We start from the raw sequence: 27,304 nt of genomic DNA on the forward strand, positions 1-27,304 counted from the left end.
ATAGGTTCGAGTTTGCACGCCGAGTTCGGATTTTTCCCTCCAAAAAAACGGAACTCAGAACGAGTTCCGTTTTTTTTGACGGAAAAATCCGAACTCGGCGTGCAAACTCGAACCTATCCGAGCCTGCACATCCCTAATATATATATATATATATATATATATATATATATATAGGGGCAGGTACATAACTGTGGATAGCAGATATAACCTATGTCTGTTATAGCAGATAGCAGATATAACCTATGACTGTGTGTGTGTATATACTGTACATAGGTGCAGGTATAGAGCTGTAGATAGCAGATATAACCTATGTTGGTGACTGTGTGTGTATATATATGGACAGGTACATAGCTGTAGATAGCAGATATAACCTATGTTGGTGACTGTGTACATAGGGAGAGGTACATAGCTGTAGATAGCAGATATAACCTATGTTGGTGACGTGTGTGGAGTGAGTGGAAGAGCAGGAGGATGGGGCTGAGAGCCTGGGCAGGGAAGTCAGTCAGTCAGTGATGCTGGCGGGGACGTAGGAGGGGAGGAATAATGGAGGGAGGGCCGGGGCTGGCAGCGGCGGGAGGGAGAGAGCGGGGGAGTGATGCACACACCGGTACCGCTGCTGCTGCTGCTGGGTCAGAACGGCGAGTGTGCAGGAAGAGAAGGGTAAGATGACACAACGATAATAGTATAGGGATATATAGAGGTGACCGGCTCAGCAGCGGGCACTGAGGGGGCGGGGGTCAGGGGCGGCAGGAGTACAGTGAGGAGTGGGCTATACTGGCAGCTACAGGTAGAGGAGATCAGGATAGCCTGAGGAGGGGGTGGTGGGCTGCACTGTGCTTCCTGGAAGCAGCATACAGTCACTCACTACTACTACTACAGAGGGTGTAACTTGTTACACAGGGATGGTGGCTGCTGGGACAAGACCAAAGGAAAACTTGCTTTCCTAGGTATTGTTACATGATATGCTGTATGTAACACTACAGAGTCTGTATGGTCTGGGCACTATCCTGTATTCCATTGCTGGGTATATATTGGGCATGATACATTTTTGCTTTATTTATCATAGGTAAAAGTTACTGCTGGCTGAATGGTCAACTTATGGTGGCATACCACTTTGTATCCCAATTATTACACGTACTGCTTGCGTTACTAACGGAAGGGAAAGGCATGTAAATGTCTCATTTGGGTACCATATGAGACAGTATGAGTTTGCGACTTTAGCTGTAATAATAGTAGTAAGTATACACTGGTCCCTAATTACTTACCTGGGTCCCCAAAATTTTTGCAGATACCCCCCACTGCTTAGCGTCTTCTGGCCACCATGGACCCTGGATGGTGCCCGCTCTGCGTCAGAAGACCACATAGTTCCTGAGTATTGGCCAATCTAGTCTGGGTTAGCATATTAGGGTTAGGGTCGGGGGTTATCATTATTTTTAATTAACGGCAATACCTTGCCCCAGAGTTTGTAATAATGCATGGCAAACCCAAGGGCCTTTTTATCTGATTGTACACACCGGTTCGCACTACCGACAATTTTTTTTTTTTTTAAAGAACAAATTTTAAATTGTTATAGCTGGTTCCGGAAACAGGACAAAATCAAATAAATTCAGAAATGAATAAAATAAATGTCTTAAGACTTGTCCAGAGTGTGGAAGTCTTTATTTATTTATTACCGGTTTTATATAGCGCTTACATATTCTGCAGCTCTTTACAGAGAATATTTGACCATTTTTATCAGTTCCTGTCACAGTGGAGCTTACACTTTATATTCCCTACCACATGTACACACACATACATACTAGGGTTAATTTTTGTCAGTAGCCAATAAACCTACTAGTGTATTTTTGGATGGTGGGAGCAAACTGGAACACCCGGAGGAAACCCACACAAGCACAGGGAGAATTTACAAATGCCACACAGGGCCATGGTGGGAATTGAAGCCAAGAACTCAGTGCTGTACGGCAGTAAATGCTAACCATTACATCATCCGTGTTGCCCTTATTGTATCAACTTGTACCTTTAGTTGAGTACCGGCACCATTTTTTGTGGGTACTGTTACATTTTTCATAGAAAAAAAGCACAGAGGAAGCTCCACACCTCAAGTTCACTCTATGGGGGCGATTCAATTCAGCGCGATGTCGAATTGCACCGGGAACGAGTTCAATTGAAAGCGCGATTAAGACTGACTACAGGATTTCTGCACGCACCTTCCTGAGGTGCAAGCAGAAATCTGACTTAAGCGCCGTCCGCGATGCTATTTTCGAGCTGTGTGCAGCGCTAACAGCCTAGCGGCCAGTAATTTAGTCATATGCCTGTTACCGCAACTAAACAGCCAGCTTAAGGCAGGTAATCAGCATTCTCCGACTTAAGTGGTTCTAGTCTGACTTAACAGCGCGGTCAATTGAATAGCTCCGGAATCACCTTCCCGGGGTTATTTAACATCGCCTGCATTAAATTGCTTCCTATGTTTGTCAAAGGCATGCTAGCAGCACTGAGTATGAATGGGAAAAGACATTGGGGGTTATTCAGACCCGCTCGCGAGCGGCAGTACGCTCGCAAGCGGGTCGATGTTCCCCACTGCGCACGCGCACGACGGAGGGAGCCCCGTCGTGCGCATGCGCGAGACCCGGGGAGCGACGGGCTTTCCATCGCTCCGGGTCTCGCACCAAAGGGGGCGTGCTGTCAATGTTGATTGACAAGTCTGATGGTCGCGATGATCAAGACCATAACGACCATCTTTTTGGCCGCTCGCATATGCTGTGGGTGGTCACCCACAGCTATGCGAGCGGCCAGGAGGCCGCTCCATTTTCATGGAGAAGGGCCCTGATTCAGAGCAAGCGCTCTGGTCAGAGCGTCCGGCTCTGAATCAGGCCCCTAGGCCCGGGGCCACCACTCAAATGATTTGTCTTATAATTTGCCACTGCTTGGCTTTTTGAATGACAGGTGTTTTTAATGGCTGGCGCTTATTTTACGCTGCAATTACTACGCCTCGCAGAGATAATTCCTAATGCCTGATTCAGTGTTGTTTGCTACTCCGATGTTTACAGAGTTGAGCGATTATCAGGATCCGCACATGCGTCTAAGTCACAGTACGCATGAGTCAAGGACCATTACCATGGTTGCTCGCAGCGACTATTTATTAGGAGCATGATTGACAGTCAGGGAGCATTTGGGGGAGGTAACGGAGAGTGTAGGCAAAGAACGCAGGCATTTTGCTACCATTTTGAGGACGTATCTCAACTTGCAACTGCGACCTCATACACAAGGAATATGGCTCTGGTGTCTCAATTCCCATGGCCATTCTGCATGACCCAACACTCACGACTTCAACAACCGAATGACCTGAGACTGATGCTGCGTCTTTGTAAGCAGACGTTGCAACACGTTACTCAGATGCTTGGCTTTGCAAAGCCGCAGGTGGGCATCTCAGTACATCTCCTGGCGACTGCGCATCACATAGCACAAATTCGCAGCTGTGACGGCATTAGCGTGCACTTGTGAATCAGGCCCTTAGTCCTTACATAGTGTCTGGATAGCATCTCAGTAAGGATTAGGCGGTCTATGTACCAGATGGAAATAACATCGATGGGACAACAAAAAGAGCTGCTAATAGGGCCCCATTTTCTTAACTCTTGAAAAAGCGCAGACACCGCTGTATTTTTCAAAGCTGTGTCATACACTATACACAGGGAATGGGCACCATAGGAACTCATTGCAAATATTGTTTTTAAGACTAACTACTGAAAACTAGGGATGTGCAGGCTCGGATAGGTTCGAGTTTGCACGTTGAGTTCGGAGTTTTCAGTCCAAAAAAAAACGGAACTCAGAAAGAGGCTAAACGTCATCTTACATGGACGAACATCATCATTCCTGGACAAAAGTCCAGGAATGATGATGTTCGTCCATGTAAGATGACGTTTAGCCTCTTTCTGAGTTCCGTTTTTTTTGGAGGGAAAAATCCGAACTCAACGTGCAAACTCGAACCTATCTGAGCCTGCACATCCCTACTGCAATCCCAATGACATTATTTTAATACGTGTTTCTAAATCCTGTGGGGAAAACATCTAAACAATTATTTTATTTTGGTAAGCAGTTTTCCCAATTAGGATTAACGCACATGATTGCCTGAATTAGCGTATCTCTAGGATGCTATAGTAATTATTGTTTCTGCTATTAAATCTCACAAGATGGTTGTTCACAGTGACGTGCGGTGAGGTGAATGGCTGGGGAGGCACACATGGAGATGGGTCTGAGTGCTGGGAGCCTGTCTCACCCCCTTCTCACTGTAACTAATATCCGTTAACTAAACAATACCTTATCACAGTGTTAAAATTGTTTTTCCCCACCGTCATTCAATCCGCCGTTATGTACTAATTTATGTACTTCCGCACTCCAGTTGCCTCACTTGTTACATACACGCAGCCACTTGTCTCATCAGCTGTGTATGTAAACACTACGGTAGCATCGCGGGAGTTCAATGACGCTCTTCAAAATCTTTCTTTTCACAGTAACTTTATTTAAAGATCTGCCTAGACCGCGGCGGTAAGCAAACACCTGTCACTCATCCCGCCCCCTATCTCTAAACACAGCAGTGCACTTCCTAGTCACATGACACATCCAAGGTGTCCATCATTGCTCAAGGCACGCCCCCCATACTCAGAGGCATGCCTCTATTAGCTCTATTTCTGTGCAGCTTACTGCCCGTAGTGTGGCCCCCAGCTCTGCAAGCAGTGTCTGACTATACAGAAGCGAGGCTGAGCTGTTGCTGCCTCATCTCTCCTCTCTCTGCAGTCCCAGGGAGCTTCACGAAGCTTGAGAGTGTTAACTGTAAAAATTATTACACTAAACAAAGAAGATGTTTATAAGTTATAAATATCTTCTTTGTATTATTCGAATCATTTTTAATATCAAATCTTAGAAGTATGACAGGGGAGGCTCTGCCTACTCTGACTGCACGTCCCTGGTTGTCCAGCCCCCGTACCATAACAGTTTACCAATATTTAGCAACTGAGATTACAACTTCCTCCGTTTTCTAAACATACACCCCTGCAGATGTGGGGAAGGGACTACACAATTTCTGCATCGTTAAAGTTTATGTTAGATTAATGGATGCAGCTTCCTGCTGAGATAACATTTTTACATCACCCATTGCTTCCTGTTTCGGGTACTGTGGCAACCTCTGGTCATTACAAAACCATCCATAAAGTGGGTCTTGCATGCTTAAGAGCTTCTGCATTACTTCAGCATCAGGAATGTTAGTTTAACCTGTAACATGCACAATACTGTACCTCCAGCAGCACCTCCTAGAACCAAGGTGTGTAGGAGGTGAAAACCTGAAGGAACTCTAGTTCTCAGTAGTGTGGTTTGGTTGTTACTGCAGAGTGAAGCTGCCTGTGCCCAGAAGGTGCCAGGAAGATGAGTGGCAGAATAGCCAGGACACAACCGGGGGCTGAGGAAGGGTCTCACCGAGTCATCGCCATCGTCTTCTTGGTTCTACTCATCGACCTCCTGGGTTTCACCCTTATCTTGCCGCTCTTGCCTTCCATATTGGATCACTACAGCAAGTCTAATGTAAGTACTGACACAATCATATTGAATCTACCTGTCACACAGTGAATGGAGCCAATTTTTTAAAATATATTTTATTTCCTGTTAATTAAATTAATCAATACCCTGAAGTTTTACATGGGAGCGGCTGTGTGACGTTCATAAATCCTGTACATTTCTTTCCTAAACAACACTAGTCAGTGTTACCAAGCCCTACAACGATTTCTGGTTTACATTTAAATAACCATTAACCGCCACCAAGTTTTACTGAATCATTCTGTATATAGTATATCAAAATGCCCAGATTCCTGGCTGTTTAACGAATCTTGCATTTGTCACCTACGATATAACAGTTTCCGGGTCCGTCCAAGGGGTATATTTACTAAAGTGCAGGTTTTTACAAGTGGAGTTGTTGCCCGTAGCAACCAATCAGTTTCTCGCTATTATCTTCTAGAAGATGTTAGATAAATGATATGTATAATCTGATTGGTTGCTGTGGGCAACAACTCCACTTCTAATAACGCGCACTTTAGTAAATATACACCCTAGTGTCTGACGCCATCTGATTTTACCAATAGCTGCTACCATCCACGTACCAGCTGGCCCAGCTCATGAATTCTGCATTAATCTCAAAGTCGCTAATAGTTGGATGGCGACCTTCGCCACAAGGAGATCACTATCAATTTGCTCTTTGAAGAAACTACTGTTTTGAAAACTATAAGGAAAAAATATATATATTTTTTAAATCCAATAATTTTTTTATTGATTTTAGTTTTGAAATTACATAAACATTTGCATTAATAAAACATTGTAAATTTACATTAATGCATAAACATTAATAAACAACAAGAGCTGTACATGTGTGGTCTCTCTTCTTACTATTTAATTACAACTGTAGATTACATTCCTTCTTCCGCATACAGGTCAAATGTTGAATCTACTTATTCTGACATATAAAAACATGCTAAAGACATCAATCACAGCACCGCATATACATCTATGTGCTCTTAATTCTTGTATCTACTCGGTAGATAGACATAAGTCTGCCGCCCCCGATCGATTATAGGGGGAATCTAGCCATCTATTCCATACTCTATAGTACTTCTGTGTTATGTCCCTAGCAGTATAAATATATTTTTCATGTGCGGCAACCGCACCAACCAGGGATATCCAGGTTTCCAGATTTGGCCCTGTGTTAGCCATCCATTCCCTTGCTATACAGACTTTAGCAAGCGTGCAAAGGTTATTAGTATAGCGTATAGCAGACTTGTCCATAACATCTACATTTATTACAGCCAATATACATGCTGCAGGGGTAAGAATATCCTGAGGTATGCCCGTAGAGACAATCACCCTGAACACGCTGTGCCAGAAGGAGTTTATTATAGGAAAAAATAAATTGTGAATAAGGGACACACACGTCACGAATAAACAATAAAGTGTAATTTCCTTTTAGTGTTTTATTGATCATTTTTATTGTTTGTTGATGAAGATTTAATTGAGGTTTATAAGGAAGTGTCTTTGTTTCCTTGTTCTGCACAGGAGGACAGCCTATATCAGACATTACAGCACTCTGTGGACTGGTTTGCTGGGACTGTTGGGGTGCCTCATGATAGAAAATATAACAGCGTTCTCTTTGGAGGTGAGTTGTGCGATATAGAGTAAGCATGTCAGAAATGGGAAGTAGAAACCCTTTCATGCCAAAAATACAGTTATATATATTGGCCCAAATGTATTAACCTGCAACTTCTGCAATATAGGCGATGGTATTAAAAGCACCAATTAGTTTGCAAAACCAGGTTGCCTTTTAAAAAAAAAAAAAATTGCTGCTTTAAGTCTTGTGGCTATATCGCAGCCGGTGCCCGCAAATCGCAGGCTGTTACATTTCGGCCATTATCTTAGAACTCTGCTGGTAAAGTGCATAGTTCAAAGGAAGATTCACTTCTCCCATTGTGGCTCAGGTATTCCCATTAGTTTGCTCATCATCAATATTGTGAAGAATGTGCTCTTTAATTTAAGTACGTTGTTTTTTTTATGGTGAGAGCTTGCATTGTAATCTGTTATTCAGGCGTGTTCCCTGTATCTAAATTTTTACCTACCCTTCCATTTGCCTTATGTTACTGTATCATATTATATTTACAACGTATAGCCTACGTCTCAGCAAACATTGATATTATATAACGGCACTTACTCTAGGGCAGCTGTTAGACATCAGAGCACAACGATATCCTGTTTGGCATGTTGACATAATAAATGTTCCAAGACAGTTATAAGTACCAATGAGTTTTAGTGTGATCAAACACTCAAACCAAAATGTTAGTGCATCTGTGATATGTGCCTTGAGTATCTATTCCCAATATATATATATATATATATATATATATATATATATATACACACACACACACACACACACACAGGAATTGGTATGAAATACCGCCGGCCGCATGGATGGCGGTTCGATTCCCGGCAGCGGCAGCCCGACATCAGCAGAGATCCCGGCAGCGGAAGCCCGACAGCGCTGGAAATCCCGATCGTGGATAGGTAAGTATTGTCTAACCTAACCCCCCTAACCCTAACCCTCCTTATGGGTGCCTAACCCTAACCTCCCCCCCAAGTGCCTAACCCTAATCCCCCCTCTAAGTGCCTAACCCTAACCACCCCCTTCCCTGCTGCCTAAACCTAAGTCCCCCAGGGGGGTGCCTAACCCAAGTTCCCCCCCCGGGGTGCCTAACCCCCTAACCCTCCCTCCCCCTAGCCTAACCCTAACCCTCCCGGGGGGGTGCCTAACCCTAAGTCCCCCTCGGGAGCCCTAAACCTAACCCTCCCCCCCTGCGGCTGTCCGCTTGCGGCGCCCGGCATCACTACGATCGGGCGCCAGTCTCCCGGCGTCGGGGAAATGCCGGGCGTCTACATGTAGACGCCCGGCATTTCACCCTTGTCGGGGTATGACAGTCGGGAAGCCAGCTGCCGGTATTTAGGCAGTCGGCTTCCCGATTGCATACCCACACACACACCTGAGGCCCAAGGTGTCACTGATGAGCCCATAGAAGGGTGGCACAGCAAAAGGAAAGAAAAAAGAAAGTAGCATTACAATAGATCAGTGGTTCTCAAACTCGGTCCTCAGGACCCCACACAGTTCACGTTTTCCAGGTCACCTAACAGTGTGGGGTCCTGAGGACTGAGTTTGAGAACCTGTGTAATAAATAAATGTGCCAGAAATCACGCAGCAATTACCAAAGAAGTATGAACAACAACAAATTGATAGGGTCCAATTCACGCTAGAACAGTGGGAGTAACTGTCCCTAAGAAGGAGGGGTATTGAAATTGTTGGACACAAACATGTTTGGACATACAAGAGCTATTTACTCTTGGGTGCCAGTATTGGAACATATCAAGGAATACATTAAAAGGAACCATTGACAAAGTGGAAATAACAAGAAATATACTCTATTTATTTTATGAGCACCTATATGAATGACACTCACTTATATTTGAGACTGTAATTACCAAAGAAGATCTGAACGTTTGCCATTGGTATTATTATTGCTATTATGCTGAGGTATTGTAGTGATACCAGTGGTAACAAATCTGAGTAAATTTGTGGGTTATAGCGTTCAAATATGCCCACATGTGAGGTGCCATACTGTATTTTAAGGGTCGCTTCCTGAAGAGAGGAATATGGGTGCAAATAGAAGGCATGGGAGGATGAGCACAAGGAGGCAGACCGGAGACATGGTGGGCAGACAGGAGGCATGGCAGGACAAGTACAAGGAGGCAGACCGGAGACATGGGGGCAGACAGGAGGCATGGCAGGACAAGTACAAGGAGAAATACTGGAGACATGGGGGCAGACAGAAGGCATGGCAGGACAAGTACAAGGAGGCAGACCGGAGACATGGTGGGCAGACAGGAGGCAGGGGAGAACAAGTACAAGGAGAAATACCGGAGAAATGGGGGCAGACAGGAGGCATGGCAGGACAAGTACAAGGAGGCAGACCGGAGACATGGTGGGCAGACAGGAGGCATGGCAGGACAAGTACAAGGAGAAATACTGGAGACATGGGGGCAGACAGGAGGCATTACAGGACAAGTACAGGGAGAAATACTGGAGACATGGGGCAAACAGGAGGCATGGGAGAACAAGTACAAGGAGAAATACTGGAGACATGGGGGCAGACAGGAGGCATGGGAGGACAAGTACAAGGAGAAATACTGGAGACATGGGGGCAAACAGGAGGCATGGGAGAACAAGTACAAGGAGAAATACTGGAGACATGGGGGCAGACAGGAGGCATGGGAGGACAAGTACAAGGAGAAATACTGGAGACATGGGGGCAAACAGGAGGCATGGGAGAACAAGTACAAGGAGAAATACTGGAGACATGGGGGCAGACAGGAGGCATGGGAGGACAAGTACAAGGAGAAATACTGGAGACATGGGGGCAGACAGGAGGCAGGGGAGGACAAGTACAAGGAGAAATACTGGAGACATAGGGGCAGACAGGAGGCAGGGGAGGACAAGTATAAGGAGAAATACTGGAGACATGGGGGCAGACAGGAGGCAGGGGAGGACAAGTACAAGGAGAAATACTGGAGACATGGGGGCAGACAGGAGGCATGGGAGGACAAGTACAAGGAGAAATACTGGAGACATGGGGACAGACAGGAGGCAAGGGAGGACAAGTACAAGGAGAAATACTGGAGACATGGGGGCAGACAGGAGGCAGGGGAGGACAAGTACAAGTAAAAATACTGGAGACGTGGGGGCAGACAGGAGGCAGGGGAGAACAAGTACAAGGAGAAATACTGGAGACATGGGGGCAGACAGGAGGCAGGGGAGGACAAGTACAAGGAGAAATACTGGAGACATGGGGGCAGACAGGAGGCAGGGGAGGACAAGTACAAGGAGAAATACTGGAGACATGGGGGCAGACAGGAGGCAGGGGAGAACAAGTACAAGGAGAAATACTGGAGACATGGGGGCAGACAGGAGGCAGGGGAGGACAAGTACAAGGAGAAATACTAGAGACATGGGGGCAGACAGGAGGCAGGGGAGGACAAGTACAAGGAGAAATACTGGAGACATGGGGGCAGACAGGAGGCAGGGGAGGACAAGTACAAGGAGAAATACAGGTGACATGGGGGCAGACAGGAGGCAGGGGAGGACAAATGTGATACTCAAGTAAGCAGGATCGTTACACACAGAAAATATTACAATATCTAACATCCTTCACCACAATAATGTTTTATACAATTTATTTAACTGGAAACTTGACTGGGTAGACTTGTTTTGCTTTGTAATATTACATTTATGCGGTTGTATTATCCCTATAATAAAACACTTCTATAGCAAAACAAACTTCTTATACTTACAACCAATTTAAAGCATTACTCAATAACAGATCACAGTGTCAACAATACTTTACATAGAATAAAGCAGTTAATATATTAACTTTAACCTTGGGATCCCATAAAGTGAGCTAAATCAGTCCAGTATGATGGAGCTCGTTGGTGCACTCGCCAGAACGTATTTCCTCCTTCTAGACTCTTTGTCAGAGTTATGGAGCCTGTAATTTATATATGTTATACAGCACATACTGTGTTTGTTAAACTTTGCTGAAGTACAGACTAAAGGCCCTCATTCAGAGCCGTACGCTCTGAGCAGAGCGCATGCTCTGAATGAGGGCCGCCCTCCATAAAAATGGAGCGTCCTCCTGGACGCTCGTATAGCTGTGGGTCACCACCCACAGCCTATACGAGCGTGCAGTTTGATGGCCGCGATGGTCTTGACCATCGCGACCATCGAAACTGCGAGCCGGAGCCTGCGGTTGAGGTTTTCAACCGCAAGCCCCGGAGTGATTTTGGCTCTATCAGAGCCAAAATCACTCCCACTGACATCACTAGTGATGTCAGTGGGCCGGCTTCTGACGGGAGGCGTTCCCCCGGCACGCCCACCAAAGGGGGCGTGCTGTCAATCAACATCGACAGCATGCCCCCTTTGATCAGACACAACGAGCGAAGGAAAGTCCTTCGCTCGTCGCGTCTGGCGCATGCGCACGACGGAGCTCCCGCCATCGTGCGCATGCGCAGAGCACAACATCGACCCACTTGCGAGCGGACAGCCGCTTGCGAGTGGGTCTGAATCAGGCCCAAAGTGTCTTCAGTTTTGCATAGAAATAGTTGCAAAACACTGATGTGATCTCAGTTGTTACTTTGTAAACATCCCAGCATTAGCAACAAAGTTTCATTAGTACTGCGCTCCAGGAAGTCTCTGAGAATATTATTACTGGAAAGTTTGATGGCTCAAAAGGGGATACGTTTAGGAAGCCGGCGGCCGCAATCCCGATCGCCGGCTTCCCGAATCCTCTATCCCGCCTAGGGATAAATGACCGGCGTCTAAAATCTAGACGCCTGTCATTTTCCCGGCGCTGGGAGACAGGCGCCTGGCATCCCGATCGAAGGAATGCCGGGCGCCGCGAGCGGACAGCCGCGGGGGGGGGGAGGGTTAGGGCACCCGGGGGGGAATTAGGGTTAGGCACCCCCCCCGGGAGGGTTAGGGTTAGGCTAGGGAGAGGGAGGGTTAGGCACCCCCGGGGGTGACTTAGGTTTAGGCAGCGGGGAAGGGGGGGTTAGGGTTAGGCACTTGGGGGGGGGGGTTAGGCAGCCCTAAGGAGGGTTAGGATTAGGGGGGTTGCTTAGGTTAGTAAGTACTTACCTTAGGGACGATCAGGATTTCCAGCGCTGTCGGGCTTCCGCTGCCGGGCTCTGCTGTTTTGTCGGGCTGCCGCAGCCGGGAATCGAACTGCCGGTCATGTGGCAGCCGGCTATTCATACCGATTGTCTCAAAAGATGTTAATAAGATTCTGGTGCTGTTCCTTGGTCAGGGCTGAACACTATATCCTCTCTGTACTGACTGGGTACTCTCATTACACTGCCCAGTCCTGGCTCCTCCTATAAGGCGCAGCTATTAGCTCTGTGCGATCAGCTGACTGACTCTCTATAGTCTTTTCTGGCACTCTCAGAGGAACTGCCTGTTACATTATGGCAGTAACTCCTCACTCTGTGGTATTAACAACACTGTTATGGGAAGCGGCAAATAGTTGGGACTATGCTTTGTTCAGCTAAAGGGTTATACTGTCTCTGGCGTTGTCCCTCTCTAATATGGGCTTGGGCTGTGTGTGGATAGTAATGCAGGGCTACCGACCTGTACCATACACTAACGCTGGCTCCAGCTGATAACTGAGGGCTGACAAGATGTCCTCTTTATCTGTAGCCATTGGTCTCCCCAACTGATTGGATACCTTCTTCTGCAGCCCACCAAGTGCCTGTCAAGGGAGAAGCCCTCCGTTCACTGGGAAATACCACTGGGAATCCGGTGAAACACACACAACGTGCAGCTTTGCTCCCACTGGCAGTCACCTCACCACAGTGCAGCCACCAACTGCCGATTTTCTCTAGTTCAAATCCTTGAGGCTGATACAGTGCTCACTGGTCCCCTAACGTCCACCACCGCTGAGGGGGCAGTGCAAAAAGTCCCTGAACCTTAATGAAACCAGTTAAATCATGCCCTATATTAGACAATGGTAGGAGTCACATTAATACTTTATATTTTCATAGGGGCACATCAGCGTGGGTAGGAACACAGGGTATTGGTGGGGTGCCACACAAGTACAAGGAGAAAGACTGGAGACATGGTGGGCAGACAGGAGGCATGGGAGGACAAGCACAAGGAGGCAGACCGGAGACATGGGGGTGGACAGGAGGCATGGTAAGACAAGCACAGGGAGGCAAACAGGAGACATAGAGGCAGACAGGAGTCATGAGAGGACAATCACAAGGAGGCAGACCAGAGACATGAGGGTAGACAGGAGTCATGGGAGGACAATCACAATGAGGCGGAAGACCAAACACATGAGGGCAGACTAGAGTCATGGGAGGACAAGCACAAGAAGGCAGTCCGGAGATATGGGGGCAGACAGTAGGCATGGGAGGACAAGCATGAGAAGCAGGCATAAAGGGGCATACAGAAGACAATCAGAGTAGGCATTAGGGGACAGACAGGAGGCATGGGAGAACAAGCACAAGGAGGCAGACTGGAGACATGAGGGCAGACAGTTGGCATGGGAGAACAAGCACAAGGAGGCAGACTGGAGACATGAGGGCAGACAGGTGGCATGGGAGAACAAGCACAAGGAGGCAGACTGGAGACATGAGGGCAGACAGTTGGCATGGGAGAACAAGCACAAGGAGGCAGACTGGAGATATGAGGGCAGACAGTTGGCATGGGATGACAAGCATAAGGTGCAGCCATAATGGGGCAGACAGGAGACAATTGGGGCAGGCAGAAAATAGACAAGGGTGGCAAAATTCTAAGATCTTAGCTCTACGATGCCGATTTCAAAATATACATATATTCATTTATGGTAATAAAGATGGTGACAACAATTAGTACTAAAACTAATAAACAACTTTTGTCCGGTAACAGCACTTTTATCATGTTTCCATAATGTGATCAATAAAATATTTTCCAGGACTTATCGGATCCATATTCTCCATCCTGCAGTTTGTCTGCTCCCCACTCACCGGAGCAGCCTCGGATTACTTAGGGCGGCGGCGAGTTATGATGATGACTGCGGTATGTGTTTAGGTTAAAATCACATTTATGTATGTTGATAAATATACATCAGTCTTCAACTGTGTCAGCCCCCTATGGTATATGAATGCAATATATACGTGATCTGTAGAAGGTATATATAGGTTTATTTATAAGGCACCCCAAAACGTAAACTCTGCCTTGCAGGTTATCACAAATAAAACCTAAGATTAGGACAGAGGCCCGGCCGTCACTCCATCCGTTGTGGTGCGTACCACTGGGTTGGCTATTCGGGGGCTCTCACTGTTTATGATGTAGTGTTCATTATAGCATCCGGCACCTGTCACAACCCGTGCAGTACCTCTTTCCTGCCTGGGGTGTCGCTCTCTGACAGACCACCCTAGATTATTATGTAGATATGCTTGTGTGGCAGTGTAAAAATATAATCCATAGACAGAAGAAGCAGTGTGATGCTGGGGCCGCATTATAGCAAATGCCAGATTGCTTATTAGCATTAATATATATATATATAGCATTCATAGTTCTCTCATGAATCCAATATTATTCTTTATAAACGAGTAGAATGCCCATTAATCTTGTCTCCTCTTCCTCATTTCCATAAATTGACAATGATTTTAAAGAAAAGAGAGAGAAAGCCAGTTAAACAGAATAGTGAAGTAAAAATATAAATGTTGCATAGAAACGGTCAGCATGCTGTATAATGTAGAGTAGGTAGTGTGTTGTATACCACATACACACACACCTGATAATTACTATTCTGCGACCCTTCCCGCTGTTATCAAAGAGGCAGCTGAATATATAGGATTCCACATGAGCTTGTAACATTCTCTCTGCAGTAATATCAGCTCTGAATCCTCTCCGACCATGACCTTAGTCAGCGTGGTAGAAATGTTACATGATGCCATTTCTTCCATCCACGTTTTCAGGGTCAGAGGAAAATGGAAAATGAGAAGAAACCTTGGCCCTCATTCAGAGCCGTATGCTCTGAGCAGAGCGCACGCTCTGAATGAGGGCCGGGCTCCATTTTCATGGAGCGTCCTCCTGGACGCTCGTATAGCTGTGGGTCACCACCCACAGGCTATACGAGCGTGCATTGTGATGGCCGCGATGGTCGAGACCATCGCGACCATCGAATTTGCGAGACGGAGCCTGCGGTTGAGGTTTTCAACCGCAAGCTCCGGAGTCATTTTGGCTCTATCAGAGCCAAAATCACTCCCACTGACATCACTAGTGATGTCAGTGGGCCGGCTTCTGACGGGAGGCGTTCCCGTGGGAACGCCCCCGTCAGGGAGGCATGCCCCCGGCACGCCCACCAAAGGGGGCGTGCTGTCAATCAACATTGACAGCACGCCCCCTTTGATCGGACACAACAAGCGAAGGACTTTCCTTCGCTCGTCGCGTCTGGCGCATGCGCACGACGGAGCTCCCTCCGTCGTGCGCATGCTCAGTCCATAACATCGACCCACTTGCGAGCGGACAGCCGCTCGCGAGTGGGTCTGAATCAGGCCCCTTGACCTTTATGAGATCGGCCAATTTATATTTACTCAGAAATATTCTTTTTTTTTTTTTTCTCTTTTTGGATAGAGGAGGATTTACGGTGGTGGCTGGTGATTGTGTTTTTACTTTTTTTCTTAGAGAACTTTACGTGTCTGCTGCGTTCATGAGTTTGTTTAGTACAAGTGAACTGTGGCCCTTAGAGAGGTATTTCGATTGTGACATCTTTAAGATATGCTTTTAGGAGGCATAGGGGGAATTCAATTAGCCACGATAACCTATTTTTGCGCGTTAAAGTGAGCAAAAGTGAATTTTGGGAGGACATTTTTTTGTACACTATTCAATTAGCCCACAAGTTAATGCGCAATAATTCTTTTAAGTTTTAGGACTGGATTCAATCATCTGCGAAAAGACGAGATCGGCGAAAAGCGTGATGTTTTCGCCTCATTCACGTGTTTTGAGGCAAAGTTTTTGCCTGCTTACTAAATGCGCACACCTGCTTTTCGCCATATTCAATTGTAAGACAGGCGAAAACGCAAATGGGTCGAATGCAGCGAATAGCGGAACTGGCGAAAAGGTCATTTTTTGGGGGGGGGAAATCAGTCTGTACCCCAATAAAGCCTAACTCACTCGGGGAATCAATATAGAAGTGCACTATTAGCCATAATAAAAGTAATTAGGGATCTTATTTTGGGTCAAAGGGCTGTTATATGCATATTTGCATAAGTTTGGAAAATTATATAAAGCAATGTCTTTTCTGAAAAACAATTGCTGTAGTTAAATTAGGGGTACGTGTAAATGAATAATAGTATATTTGGGGGTTTGTAAAGAGCAGAATTAAAAAATTATAATCATTGCCTCCTGAGAATTTAAAAAGTTGGGGAAAATCCCTATTTTAAAGTAAAAATGTCAGTAATTGGTTCAGAACCACTAGGAAACCCTCCTTAATGAGTAATTAGGCAAACATAATTTTTTTATTAGTTTCATTTGGCTAATAATGACACGTAAGTTTGGGGGTGAAAATGTGCGAAGTGCATGAAAATGGGGTAATTGATGTGGGACAGGTTTATGGGGGTGCTATATTAGTGGGTAGGTGTTTTTAAGATTGCAGGTGGGTGTTAGAGGTGTATTTTTAAGGTTTTTTAAAAGTGTCTTTAAATTACACAAATATATACATATAGGCATATTTAAGCACCCCCAATTTAAATAGAATGTTTATTTTGCAAAAAAACCCCACTTGCTTTCTATCATATATCACTGTTTTAGAAGAATGCCTTTAACAGCGATTTGACACAACTTAAGAACCCCAAATAATTTTATTATGGCCACTAATAGACTTCTATACTGTTATTGTTATACTATATGTTTGCCTTTTTTTGGGGCTACATTCAGATTTCCCCATTTTCACCTATACTTACCGCATGTGAAACCTGCAAGAATGATCGCGCAAAGCTGAAAGCCGAATTTTCAAATTGATTTGTGCGAAAAACGGGAGCGCGCATACAGGGCGATAGGTTCAATAAGTTAACGCACAAAACGTTTATGTTTTATTGTGGGTACTTGAATTCCCTACATAAACTAGCGTGATCCATAGGCTTGACGTAAGCTTTGAGTTAATGATGATGACGACTGATGTCATTTTGCGTATCTATAAACTAGACCACAGGTTCTCAAACACACAGGTCATGTTTTCCAGGTCACCCAGCAGGTGCACAGGTGTATTCATTACTCACTGACACATTTTATAAGATCCACAGGTGGTGCTAATTATTTCACTCGTGATTCTGTGAGGAGACCTGGAAAACATGGACTCTTTGGGGTCCCGAGGACAGAGTTTGAGAACCTGTGCACTAGACTGGTGTATAGATATGTGTATACCCTTGTATGGATACAGATGCATTTTTGTGTTTGCACCAAAGTTGCAAATTCACAAAAGGAAAGTGGAATACAAATAAGATGGGTTGGGTATGGGAGACCGGCAGACGGGATGCTGGCCGTCAAAAGACAGACAGCGGCATCCTGATGCTCAGAATCCCGACAGGGGGTGCATAAGTATTCTATCTCTCCCCCCTTCATCCCCTAACCCTCCTTTCCTGCATCCTAACCCTAACCCCCCCCCACGCACCCTAACCCTCCCCGTTAGTGCCTAAAACTAACCCTACCCCGTTAGTACCTAAACCTCCCCTCTTTATGCCTAACTCTAATCTCCCCCTCAGTGGTGCCTAAACTTAACCCCCCCTGGCCGCAGCCTAACCCTAACTTCCCCCCCTCCCGCAGACTAACCCTAACCCCCCCGTGGTGCCTAAACCTAACCCCCCCCCCATGGCTAAAAGCTAACCTGGCCTGCTATACTTACATTTGGGATGCTGGCTGTCGGGATTTCGGCATCGGCATCTCAACTAGTGTCGGGATTCCAGTACTGGTGTTCTGGCCGCGGTTCGGGATTCCTGCGCCGGGATTTTGACGGCCAGCATCCCGTGCGGCGGTCAATTAACTACATCTCAAATAAGATATAGCAGAGTATTTGGTGCAGCAGGAGGGCGCATAGAAGCCAACAACTATAATGAAAACCGGAAATGGAAATTCCCTTTGAGTAAAAGTTTGAATAACTCTTTTTCCTGTCATTGGATAAATGTTTCCTAAATGTAACTGTGCATTGTAACCATTTGTGTTTCTTTTAGGAAACAATGGGTATTTAAAGTCAGCATGTAATCTACTGTATATGTTACAGAATATATGGAACCCCTTATAGTTATGTGTGTGACATTGTCCTTGTTTGTCTATGGTCCTTTTGTGAAGGAGAAGCGGCTACCTATGTCTCTATATAACACATTATTTTCTATTAGGTCGGATTAATTGTATCCTATGCTTTATGGGCAATCTCGAGAAGTTTTGGAGTGTTCCTGATCTCCCGTATTATTGGAGGATTTAGCAAAGGAAATGTCAGTCTATGCACAGCTATAATCGCCGACCTCCCCTCCCCTAGAAATCGCAGCAAGGGCATGGTAAGTGTGGTTTGTGCAGCGCGGCTGTTACCCAGACTCCTCTGCCACAGGGGTAATGCTCACATCAGTGACCCATGTTTCTGTAGCCAAGCGACTGGGTGACATCTGGCATAGCCAGGCACTATTTGTGCAGTATGCAGAGGCAGGACACGCAGACTGATTGCAGGGATTTGTCATCTCCTTCCATTCTCATTTACCAACATGATTTACAATGATTCCGCTGATTGCCATATTGAACCACTAATCTGATAGTGTCTGCCATATTGCAGCTTGTGGAGGCAGTATAAGAGGGCAATAAGGATAATATGGAACAAGAAGTTCTCATAAAAAGACTCAGGGAGACTTCTCAAACTACTATTAAAACATTCTATAAAATTCTAGCTAGGGGTAAATTTACTAAAGTGAAAGTTTTTAGAAGTGGAGATGTTACCCATAGCAACCAAACAGGCTCTAGCTATTATCTTCTAGAAGGTGCTAGTTACATGTTAAGTAGAATCTGATTGGTTGCTAAGGGCAACATCTCCAGTTCTAAAAACTCTCACTTTAGTAAATTTACCCCTTAGAATCTAGAAGCGGGTTCGTTATCCCATATATATTTTTTTATTTCCAGGTAAATGTTTTTTTTTTTTTTTTTTTTACAGTTTATGACTTTGGATAAGTGTGAGGTGTTTTATTCAATCATTGTAGCTATATATTGATATATGAGATTGTGCACTCCCCTATAATGTATGATATACTTTTACTTAATTTCATAGTATATCTTTTTTATAATACACTGCATACATTCAACAATTATTTCCAAGGAGTAAATGCACTTTTGTGAATGAAGTAAGGTCTCACTCTGTCTGTAGAGAACCCATATAATAAAGTGTTGTTTATTTATCTTTCAAGGGCGGTGGCACCGGGATTTTTTTAATTTTCTATAGCGTAGATGCCCTTTAACCCAAAAACGATCTGAATCTTGGCTGGCATCACAGGGTTTGGGAAAAGAAAGTTTAACTCGGGGGGCTTAAAGAAATTCACGCAATGTAAAGATTATTTTCTATTGAAAGGATCACTAAATCAAATGTACGTGCTATAATAGATACTGTACAACTGTGTCCACATAGATCTATTCTCATATTGTGCCAAATTGCTCAGTTTAGAGCGCCATAGGCTTTGTCAATTAGCACTTCCAAAACACTAATTCAAAGTACCTAGTACACTCGGGGGCACCGAGAGGGGGGGGAAAGCGGGTACTATTTACCCGGGCCCGGGCTTGCTAGAGGGGCCCCGCGCCGCTCTCCCCTTCCCTCCCTCACTCCTCCCACTCACGCTGTAGTGGGAGACTGCTCTCAGCAGCTGGTTTGGTGTGGAGTTTGCATGTTTTCCCTGTGTTTGCGTAGGATTCCTCACACACTTCAAAAACATTCTGGTAGGGTAATTGGTTCCTGACAAAATTACCACGAGTGTGCATGTGCGTGTGCTTGTGTGAGGTAAGCTCCATGAGACTGAGAGGACTGATGTGAATGACATTTATCCTCTGTACAGCACTGTGTAAATTGGTGGCGCTATATATATAAATAATAATAATAATAAACCAAGCCTTAGCTAGCAGAACTTGTTTTTATGAGCATGCAGAGTTCCTAATTATCTGTCTTATCCTCCGGTCTAGATTCTAAGGGTTATATTTACTAAAGTGCAGGTTTATTATAGTGGAGATGTTGCCCATAGCAACCAATCAGATTATAGCTATTATCTTCTAGAAAGTGCTAGATAAATGATAAGTAGAATCTGATTGGTTGCTATGGGCAACACCTCCACTTCTATAAACTTGCATTTTAGTAAATATACCCCTAACCGTACAGAATGGGTGCGCACTGTATTTACTCCCCAGCTGTATACGTCAATGCTTTATGAAGAAATAATATATTTCCCTTTCATAGGCAATGATCGGTGTTGCTTTTTCATTGGGCTTCACCATAGGGCCTATGATTGGAGCTTACTTTGCAACGCACTTGGCCAGTGAAGAGCTCTTCTATGTCAGGCCCGCCCTGCTCGCCCTGCTCTTTGCTGTTATCGATCTGGTGTTCATCTTTCTACTCCTTCCAGAGACGCTTCCCAAGGAGAACAGGGTGAGTCCTGGACGGAACATTTGGAATGTTTAGAACTTCACAGTAGACTTGGGGGAAGGTAATAGGGAATAAGTTTAAAAAAAGTTCAGATTTTTCTGCAATTTTACTGTGAGATTTAAAGCCAATCATGCGGTAGCAACTCAATGCATCAAAACATGCAGATATGGTCAAGAGGTTCAGTTGTTGTTAATACCTAACGCAAGAAATGCGATCTTAGTGACTTTGCCTGTGGAATGATTGTTGGTGTAACTCAGAACATGCTGATCTCCTGGGATTTTCACGCACAACAAGCTCTAGGGTTTACATTGAATGGTGCACAAAATATGGAAACATCCAGTGAGCAACAGTCCTATGGACGAAAATGTTTTGATAATAAGTGAGGTCAGAGGAGAATGGTCGGAATTGTTAAAGTTGACAAGAGGGCAACAGTAACTAATATAACCATGCGTTACCACAATTGTGTGCAGAAGAGCACTGATATTTGCACCACCCCTGGTACCCGCTACAGATTCTACTGCCAGGCATGTGTACGAGTTTCTGCATTTGCGGTAACATGCCCGTACTGTACTCTTCTATCTGAGATGCCTCCTCCCTTCTCCATTTTGCCTGTTTGGTTGTAAAGAAATCAACGTACAAGCTGCATGCAAGTCTGCAATAGCGCATTTGCTTTCTGAGAACGTGTAGTGCGAAATCTTGCACAATACGTAGCGTACGTACGTTTCAGAAAGCAAATGGGCTATTGCCGACCTGCATGCAGTTTGTACGTTGATGCACAGTAATCACTCTGCACCAGTCCCAGTGTTGGCATCTCACAGCTCAGGAGGTCTCAGCCCATTCAGTTGAACTCAGTAGATCAAGAGATTGAGTCCTTGGCAGCTACCTGCACATAAACATTGTAGTCTGACTCCTGGCTGCAGTGGCACCGAGAGGGGGTAAGCGGGTACATTTTGCCTGGGTACGGGCACAGGAGGCGTTACCACCCCCCCCTTCCAATGCCCAGACCGTGCCCCTTTGAGTACATATGTACACAACAAGGTGGCGTGACCACTCCTCCTGCACCTGGTCTGGCCCTGAAAGTCTCACTGACCTTGCTTGGCAGATTACAGTGGGTGTTCCAGGAGAGGGGCACAATGAGGGGGTGGCATACAGAATGCAGTTATCCAAATGTGCACATCCCCATTAAAAGCTTCAAAACTAATTGTTAACTTTCTGTAGATGTATCAGTCTGATTAGTATAAGAACAAGTTCCTCAGTTACATAAAGTTGATCAGTTTAAACTTTTCCAGGTAAATGTATCCGGCAGCAATAGCCGATACTGCAATGGGAAGAGCAGGCGTAATAAGATGTAACTAGATGAGTGCTCAGAGCTCACAATCCAAATGTCTTATTCCCTTGTCTTGGAATGACGTAACTGCCGCTCTGAGCACATACTTCCCATAGGCTACTTGCCGAGCAGCGTGAGATGTGAAGGTCATGCAGTGGGAATGTGGGTGTTGGGGCTGCCGCATTTTTGTCAGGTAGTAAAGAAACTTCCACTCCTGATATATCTCTGATTTGTAAAAGTGTCGCTTAGCTGCAGGAATGTCAATCATGGCACCAATGCAGGGTGTGTGTGGTCATAAAATATCAGCAGCCCTCCTCTTATGCTGACTGACCTTCACGTACAGGATCGGATTCCCACTGCGTGTCCTCCTCATATTCCCCTTGTGGACCCCGCACAGTGATAGGATCATTTATTCATTACAAGTCTATAATCTACAGAGCCGTAACTAGACTTTTTGATGCCCTGTGCCAGAAAGAGCATTGTCGTCCCCCTCATTTTTCAAAGGGACATAATGCACCCAAAAAAGGGCCATGGCTTCATGGGGAAGGGCCAAGGAAGTGATAGGAGAGGCCAGGAGATGCTGGGGATAAAATAAGAAGAAGCTACAAGCAAGAATGATAATAAACAGAAATGTGACAGGCCCAAACAGCGCCCCCTGCCCTGTGGTGCCCCGTGCGATGGCACCGGCCGCACTACCCTAGCTACGGCCCTGATAATCTAGCAGTATATCCGGAGACAGAAATGTTACTGTCTGCTGCAGACAAATATTTAGGTCCTAATTCAAAAGCTGAATGACAGCCGTCTATAATGTCTCCCGCATTGCACACGTTAGCCAATGCGTGTATGCTGAGATGTGCGCACTGCTGCTGCTGAACAGACCCCTATACATACACTTGGCTACAAAGCCCTCTCTGAACTTTTCCTATGTCCGAAGCCTGTTACCACAGAGCTACACCCCTACAGCTGCAGGTGGAAATGCAATATTTTTCGTTTGCGTATGTTCTGCGCCGAAGCATGCGTAATGCGAAACTAGACAAGATATGTCCTGAGCACTGTGTTCTTCTCTATGAAGTGTCAGGTTTACATTATTTACTGATTGCACGATTGTGTGTATTTTCATCATTGTTACTGTAAAGAGAAAATGTGTGCGATTTGCAGCAAGATTAAGTGGAAACGCAGATGGGGATGAAATAGCTCTGTTTTAATATTTGCTTCCTAGTCAGTTTAGTGTAACAATGTGTTTAGTGTAGGTACATTATTATATGCAGGTTCTGTGGGCTTCTCACAGTGCCATGTTCTTATCTCTTGTGCTACCGTTCCCTAGGTCTCCTCCATGATGGTCGGCTGTCAAGCTGCGTCAGACCTGCTCAGTCCCTTCTCCTTGTTCCAATTCTCAGCTGTAACCAGAAGACAGGATTCTCCTTCCCGTGAAAGTACGTCTCAGTGTATATATATATATATATGCAGACTTTCCTTTAACTTTTGTTCCTTGACTGAATTTTTAATCTCAGAACTGCAAAGTACAAGACGGCTGCATACACAGAAACGTCGTTAAAAAACGCTCGAGTATAAACATGGGACTTAGAAAGTCATGAACGCACATGATATTAAAAAAACAAAAACAAACACGAGTAAGGCTGGCTACATGCATGGTAGTATTGCAGGAGGTACCCAGCTATTGGCCACATGCGTGTCGTCCTAAAACAGACATGTTGGGGCTCATATGAAAGGGTGCGACTTGCAACCGCTGCGGGAACTCCTGCGAGTCTTCCTGTATTTTTAAAGCGGCAATCATTTTAAAGACAAAACGAAGCTAGTTTAGCCTTTAAAATGATTGCTGCTTAAAAATACGGGGATAATCGCAGGAGTTTACGCAGCAGCTGCAATTCACAACCTACTATGTAAACCCCGATGATTGATAACAATTGGATTGAAATTTATAACCTGGATTGTCGCCAATTTGAACAGTAATCCTGATGCATGGGGCTCCCATAGGATCAGATCCATTATACATAATCGGCAATAAATAGAGAGGCAGGTACCATCGGCGCAGAGAGCATTAGGGTGGTGAAAGGGGGGTGTAATCAATAAACCAACAACACTTAGGGCCGTATTCAATTAGCGGCGAAAAGCCATTTTTGGTGAAAACGTTTCGCCGATGATGTCATTTCGCCAGTGGAAACTTATCCCCGTATTCAATTGTGGCGACTTTTCGCCGGGGTGAAAGCGCAATGCAATGTTCCCAGCGGAAAAGTTTTGCCTATGAATAGCTGTTGGAAAAAAGTGCAGAATTGCGGTTTTGGGGTGCAAAGGTGGGGAAACCACTCTGCACCCTTAGAACAAGTCCCCAAAGGTAAACTACATAAAAAAAATCCTAAAAAAAAAATAAAGAACACCCTAAAAAATTACTTTGATAAAGGGGGCGAAAAAGTTCAAAGTTGGGGTACAAACTTAAAAACTAGCGAAATAGACTTTGGGGGGGAGGTCATAAAGTATGGGGGAGGTGTATTTTTGATTGCAGGTACTTGCTGAAGGTTTTGAACGCTTTTTAAGACATCACTTTTGCAATTTGTAACCATGCTTGCACCCATTTTCATGTACCCCAAATTTGCTGGGACTAGTTATTTTCACCTAAACAAACAGCAAATTGCTATTCTTCACCACTTGTGCAAAGACGCTAATTAGCAGCTAATGAGAGCATTTAAGTACCTCAAATACCTTCAGCAGGGCTATTCAAGGGCATCTACCATGATCCCCAATGTTAGTGTATCTTTTGGGAGGTGTCAGGCTGATTTCCCCAAATCTAACAGCACTTTTCGCCTGTTTGAGTTTTGCCGGGACGCGTTTTCGCGTCCTTTGGAATTGAATACGGGGATAAGCGGGGATGCGCACGATACTTTTTCGCATGCAAAACCAGCGATGTCGACGAAAACTCCGGCATGCAAAAAGTACAGGACTTTTTCGCGGCTAATTGAATATGCCCAGTAGAGGGTAATCCAGACATCTGTGAAGGGGACTGAAGATGGCTTTGTTACATTTTAAGTAAAGAAAAGTAATGGCCTAATATGTATTTGAATACTTCCTACCAGAAGGGGGTGCTCTCATTATGAATATTGCCTTTCACGGCTATAATCCCAGCCATAATCTTTATAGCTACAATATAAGAAAAATATTATTTTTATCGTATTAAATATGTGTGTGATAACCGTAGTGGTTTCATTACAGTGTAGTATAATTTTATTATTAGTACAATCTTCTTATATAAGGTAAGTATATTTTATATTGCAGTGCACAGTACTAGCGCCAGGTTAGATAACCTGTAGCCCTCCAGCAATTGTGGAAGTACAAGTCACGGCATTCCTTTACCAATCTTTTGCGTGGTAGGATATTCCTGGACTTGTAGTTCCACAGCGATCAGAGGGACACTAGTTGCCTGTGGTCACTATAGTGCTTTGCAAGGTAAGGACATTTGAATCGGGTAACAAGGCTGCCTAGGAATTAGAAACACTTGTTAGAAAATAATGTAGGATATTTAATATATTCAAGCAACAGTCTCATTGGATTGGCATGTATATTGCAGTAAAATTCTGGCTGCACTCCCGGTAAACTGGGGAAGCAGGGGAAGGCTTTGGGGCGATATAAGGTATAGCAGTGCTGATGATTGCACTACAGCCTCTCATCAGGGGCACCCAGAGGGTGGGGGGTACTAATACCCTAGCACAGGCCTGTTGGAGGGGCCAGAGCCAGCTGCGGGGGGAAACAAATGTCCCCCATTGCAGTGCGCAGCATTGCTTTCCCAGTGCCATGCATGGTATTTTAGATTTTTTTTGGGAGGGGGTGTGATTTGGCCATGCCCTCTTAGTACCCGGGCCCAGTGCTCGTCTCAACGGCCCTGCTTCTCATTGCCTATACGGCTAATGAGAGGTCACATTAACCCACTCCGATCCCTATTTTTGTAGATAAACAAAGTGTGAAACCCTTATAAAATACTTATTTGTCACTAAATAATAGAGTGGGCAGTAAATAACGTAGGGATGAAACTGTTTGTTCAACCAGAAAAAGTATTTGCAAAACGCAGATGAGAGCTAACGTCATGGCTCAGACCACAGGCAGTTTAGGGAATCATGCTTGGTTGCTCCTGGGTGAGCACACAGAGGTGCTGAGGCCTCCACTGCACACGACGAATGACTCTGCATGTATCTCTGGCTGTAACGTGGCAGTGTAACACGTGATATGTCTGTGTGCAGGTCTGAAGAACCTGCGAGCCCTGGGTCTGGTCTACTTCCTCTACCTCTTCTTATTCTCCGGCTTGGAGTACAGCATCAGCTTCCTCACCCACCAGCGCTTCCAGTTCAACAGGTGAGGCACGTTCTAGCAAGGGGAATTCCGGGCCTGTGAAACAAATGGGGTGACATGGCTGATGTGGGTGTATGTATAGGAACTCCTGGCCTACAGCGTGGCGTGTGGGGATGGTATAGGAGAATACCAGGCCACTGATGGGAGGTTTAGATGTGTTTAAACTCCATGGGAGAGATGTATCAAAGTACCAACCAATCAGCTCCTAACTGTCACTTTACAGGCTGTGTTTGGAAAATTATAATGTCAAGCTGATTGGTTGGTACTGTATCTCTCTCCACTTTATCTCTCCCCAAGGTTTGATAAATCTCCCATTATACAATACAGTGCAAAAGTCTTAGGCAGGTGTGGGAAAAATGCTTTAAAAAATAGGAGTGTTAATAGTTTATTGTTATCAATTTAAAAAAATGCAGAGTGAATGAACTAAATCAAAATATTTTTGGTGTGACCACCCTTCAAAACAGCATCAATTCTTCTAGGTACACTTGCACAAAGTCAGGGATTTTGTAGGATTACAGTTAGGTGTATGACTAACCAATCATACCAAACTGGTGATAATGATGATCATTTTCATATGTAGGCTGAAACACAGTCATTAACTGAAACAGAAACAGCTGTGTAGGAGGCTTAAAACTGGGTGAGGAACAGCCAAGCTCTGCTACAAATGTGAGGTTGTGGAAGACAGTTTCATGTCACAGGTCATACACCATGGCAAGACTGAGCGCAGCAACAAGGCACAAAAGGGGCGGGAAGCATGATGCATCGCATTCGGGATGCGAAGCATCCCGCCGCTCTCTGTTGGTAACGCCGGTATGCATGATGGATACCGCAAAGGAGCGCTCTCACG

At 45.1% G+C, this 27,304-nt stretch overlaps 1 protein-coding gene across 2 annotated transcripts in view; it reads left to right on the top strand.

Moving 5' to 3' along the window:
* The first annotated feature begins 564 nt into the window (after positions 1-564).
* Positions 565-27,304, top strand: part of SLC75A1 (solute carrier family 75 member 1) — a 48,414-nt gene continuing 21,674 nt past the window's right edge. For both annotated transcript variants that reach the window (XR_015872000.1, XM_088454997.1), the window contains exons 1-8: positions 565-660; positions 5,381-5,571; positions 7,090-7,189; positions 14,082-14,185; positions 18,505-18,663; positions 20,589-20,777; positions 23,426-23,534; positions 26,349-26,460. Coding sequence is in view for 1 of the 2 variants with exons in the window: in XM_088454997.1 (XP_088311123.1) it covers positions 5,416-5,571; positions 7,090-7,189; positions 14,082-14,185; positions 18,505-18,663; positions 20,589-20,777; positions 23,426-23,534; positions 26,349-26,460 (929 nt within the window). In the remaining variant the exon portion in view is untranslated. The remainder of the gene's footprint in view (positions 661-5,380; positions 5,572-7,089; positions 7,190-14,081; positions 14,186-18,504; positions 18,664-20,588; positions 20,778-23,425; positions 23,535-26,348; positions 26,461-27,304) is intronic.

The sequence above is a fragment of the Taudactylus pleione genome, unplaced genomic scaffold (genome assembly GCF_031769625.1).
Source record: "Taudactylus pleione unplaced genomic scaffold, aTauple2 ptg000638l, whole genome shotgun sequence".
Classification (NCBI taxonomy): domain Eukaryota; kingdom Metazoa; phylum Chordata; class Amphibia; order Anura; family Myobatrachidae; genus Taudactylus; species Taudactylus pleione.